Genomic DNA, 3,861 nt, shown 5'->3' with positions numbered 1-3,861 from the left:
GTCATGATAGACATTGTACAACACACAGGGTCAGAGGTCATGATAGACATTGTACAACACACAGGGTCAGAGGTCATGATAGAGGTTGTACAACACATAGGGTCAGAGGTCATGTTGTACAACACACAGGGTCAGAGGTCATGATAGAGGTTGTACAACACATAGGGTCAGAGGTCATGATAGAGGTTGTACAACACACAGGGTCAGAGGTCATGATAGACATTGTACAACACACAGGGTCAGAGGTCATGATAGACATTGTACAACACACAGGGTCAGAGGTCATGATAGACATTGTACAACACACAGGGTCAGAGGTCATGATAGACATTGTACAACACACAGGGCTTGCTGCAGGGCCTAGAGAAAGCACTATGCTGACATGCCATTGAGACGGGTCATTTGTCTGTGTTGTTGTTATTGTTGCCATTAGTTATTATTATTGTTATTTAATAGTATTATTATTACCATTATTTTTTATCATTGTTGTTATTATTGTTATTTAATATTATTATTATTACCATTATTTTTTATTATTGTTATTTAATTTTATTATTATTACCATTATTTTTTATCATTGTTATTATTATTGTTATTTAATAGTATTATTATTACCATTATTTTTTATCATTGTTGTTATTATTTTTGTTATTTAATATTATTATTATTATTGTTACCATTATTTTTTATCATTATTGTTATTATTATTGTTTGTTATTTAATATTATTATTATTATTGTTACCATTATTATTAAATTATCGTTATTCAATATTATTATTATTGTTACCATTATTATTATTATTTAATATTAATATTATTATTTCCATCATTATTATTAATTATTATTATTATTATTATTATTATTATACTTATACGTGAAAACCCTGGTGATAAGACTGTTTGTCTGCTGTGAGTGTGTGTACATGTGTGTGTCTGTCTGTGTGTCCGTCTGTCTGTGTGTCCGTCTGTCTGTGTGTGTGACCTCATCTCCTCTCTCCCCACCAGGCACCTGGATGGCTTGATAGAATCGAACCCCCTGTCTCTGTGTGTGTGTGTGTCTGTCTGTGTGTCCGTCTGTGTGTGTGTGTGTCTGTCTGTGTGTCTGTCTGTCTGTCTGTGTGTGTGACCTCGTCTCCTCTCTCCCCACCAGGCACCTGGATGGCTTGATAGAATCGAACCCCCTGTCTCTGCCGCCCAGGAAGGGCTCCGGGCCCTCTCGCAAGGGTAGCACCTCGTCCACCAGCGGCGCCACCGCCGACCGTAGGGGGCGCTTCGTGTCGGAGGAGGCCAGGGGGCGCTACGTGTCGGAGGAGGAAGCTCACAACACATCGCCCGTGTTGCTGATCCGCTCGCGCACCAACGCACGCCATGTCAGGACTAGTCTAGAGCGCTCGCGGCAAGCCAGCGACGATTTGTTTGAGTTGTGATGGATTTTATATATATATAATAATATATCTCTCTATATGAACATGTAGATATATATGAATATATGATGGTGTGGGCGTGTACACGATATACCAGCGACCATCTTTTTGTGATAGACCTTTAGGTCACAGAACCTGTGAACATGTGTGGGGGTGTCTGTGGGGGTGTGTGTGGATGTGAGAATGTATAAATAATGTATCGTGACGCCATGGGGTCGGGCGCTGGTCACTTTGGGGGCACTGGTGGTTGTTGGTGTCCTCTCTAACCTGGTCCGTTTGTCTGGGTTTGGTGGGTGGTTGGCGGGTGCTCTGGTGTGCTTTGTCTGGGTTTGGTGGGTGGTTGGCGGGTGCTCTGGTGTGCTTTGTCTTGATTTGGTGGGTAAATATCCATCCATCTTGGACAGAAGGACAGATTCTTGCGATAGGCGGAGGTGGGAGTCGCCTGGTGTCTGAGGTACAGAAGCAAAATGGCGGTCACAGTTTGGTCACACCCAAAGCTGGAGAGTCCTTGGAAACTGCCAGTACAGTAGAACAGTACCATAGAACAGTGACATAGAACAGTAGGCTACCATAGAACAGTGACATAGAACAGTGACATAGAACAGTAGGCTACCATAGAACAGTGACATAGAACAGTAGGCTACCATAGAACAGTGACATAGAACAGTAGGCTACCATAGAACAGTAGGCTACCATAGAACAGTGACATGACATAGAACAGTGACATGACATAGAACAGTGACATGACATAGAACAGTGACATGACATAGAACAGTGACATAGAACAGTGACATAGAACAGTGACATAGAACAGTGACATGACATAGAACAGTGACATGACATAGAACAGTGACATGACATAGAACAGTGACATGACATAGAACAATGACATGACATAGAACAGTGACATAGGACAGTGACATGACATAGAACAGTGACATGACATAGAACAGTGACATAGGACAGTGACATAGGACAGTGACATAGAACAGTGACATAGGACAGTGACATAGAACAGTGACATAGGACAGTGACATAGGACAGTGACATGACATAGGACAGTGACATAGAACAGTGACATAGGACAGTGACATAGGACAGTGACATAGGACAGTGACATAGGACAGTGACATAGAACAGTGACATGACATAGAACAGTGACATAGGACAGTGACATGACATAGAACAGTGACATAGGACAGTGACATAGGACAGTGACATAGGACAGTGACATAGAACAGTAACATGACATAGAACAGTGACATAGGACAGTGACATAGAACAGTGACATGACATAGAACAGTGACATAGGACAGTGACATAGAACAGTAACACGGACAGTTCAAATTCGTCGGGACCGGCCTCGATAGTTCAAGGGATATCTCACAAAGATAGAGAAGATGGAAAAAAAACTGGACCGCAGACACAATTCGACAGATTTGTGATTTCGAGTCTTCTGTTTCAACCTATCCGTGTTGTACTGTATTTATTTTTTTTCTGGCTTTGATCGATGTGTTTCAGAAAAATACACACGGAAATGTTTTTATAAATGGACATGCATAGATAGATGTGTTCCGCCAAACGTACTCCATTTCAGTGAAAATTGCCCACACATGATGAGTACAGAGTGCCTGATTTCACTCTCCCTGCTGCTTTGTACAAACACAATTCTGAAATTATGCGATTCTGTTAATTTTACCAAAGAATGATAAAGGAAAATAATCAGAAATTATGCAAAAAATGATCAATTTTTGCTAAATTATGCGGGGTGCTTAAACCACGGACACAGATTTCACCTTGACGCAATGTGTGTGCGTGCGTGTGTGTTCATGTATGTGTGTGTGTGCGTGTGTCTTCATGTATGTGTGTGCGTGTGTCTTCATGTCTGTGTGTGTGTGCGTGTTCATGTATGTGTGTGTTCATGTATGTGTGTGTGTGCGTGTGTGTTCATGTATGTGTGTGTGTGCGTGTTCATGTATGTGTGTGCGTGTGTGTTCAGTTAATATGTGTGCGGGTGCATACAGAGACCTTTGTGTGTGTGTGTAACATGTATTATGAGTATGCGTGTGTGTGTGTGTACAACATATAGACGTGTTGTGGCAGTGAGTGAGTTGAGGCGTGTGCCGTACATGTGTTGGTACCAGCTTCGCGGGCGCCTCACAACTCAGGAGATGGGAGGCCTGGTTCTGTATGGTGCTCTAGGGGAGCACACACACACACACACACACACACACACACACACACACACACTCGCACACACTCGCACACACACATGTGCACACACAGACAGACACACGCACACTCACTCACACACATAAACACAGATGCACAGACAGATAGACACTCACTCACACACACACACACACACACACACACACACACACTTAAATACAGACGCACAGACAGACAGACACACACTCACACCTCATGAACATT

The 3,861-nt window shown here is 42.4% G+C and overlaps 1 protein-coding gene across 4 annotated transcripts in view; it reads left to right on the top strand.

Moving 5' to 3' along the window:
- LOC101845495 (lysM and putative peptidoglycan-binding domain-containing protein 1) overlaps nt 1-1,514 on the top strand; it is a 15,598-nt gene extending 14,084 nt beyond the window's left edge. The window contains exon 3 of one of the 4 annotated variants that reach the window (XM_005107961.3): nt 1,152-1,514. In XM_005107961.3, the coding sequence (XP_005108018.1) occupies nt 1,152-1,428 (277 nt within the window). In that variant the 3' untranslated portion in view covers nt 1,429-1,514. The other 3 variants (XM_005107962.3, XM_035972313.1, XM_005107963.3) reach the window with 3 other exon arrangements.
- The last annotated feature ends 2,347 nt before the right edge of the window (nt 1,515-3,861 follow it).

The sequence above is a fragment of the Aplysia californica genome, unplaced genomic scaffold (assembly GCF_000002075.1).
Source record: "Aplysia californica isolate F4 #8 unplaced genomic scaffold, AplCal3.0 scaffold00646, whole genome shotgun sequence".
In the NCBI taxonomy this organism is placed as follows: Eukaryota; Metazoa; Mollusca; class Gastropoda; order Aplysiida; family Aplysiidae; genus Aplysia; species Aplysia californica.
The sequence above is the reverse complement of the archived record's forward strand: the minus strand, read 5'-3'. Positions and strand labels throughout refer to the sequence as shown.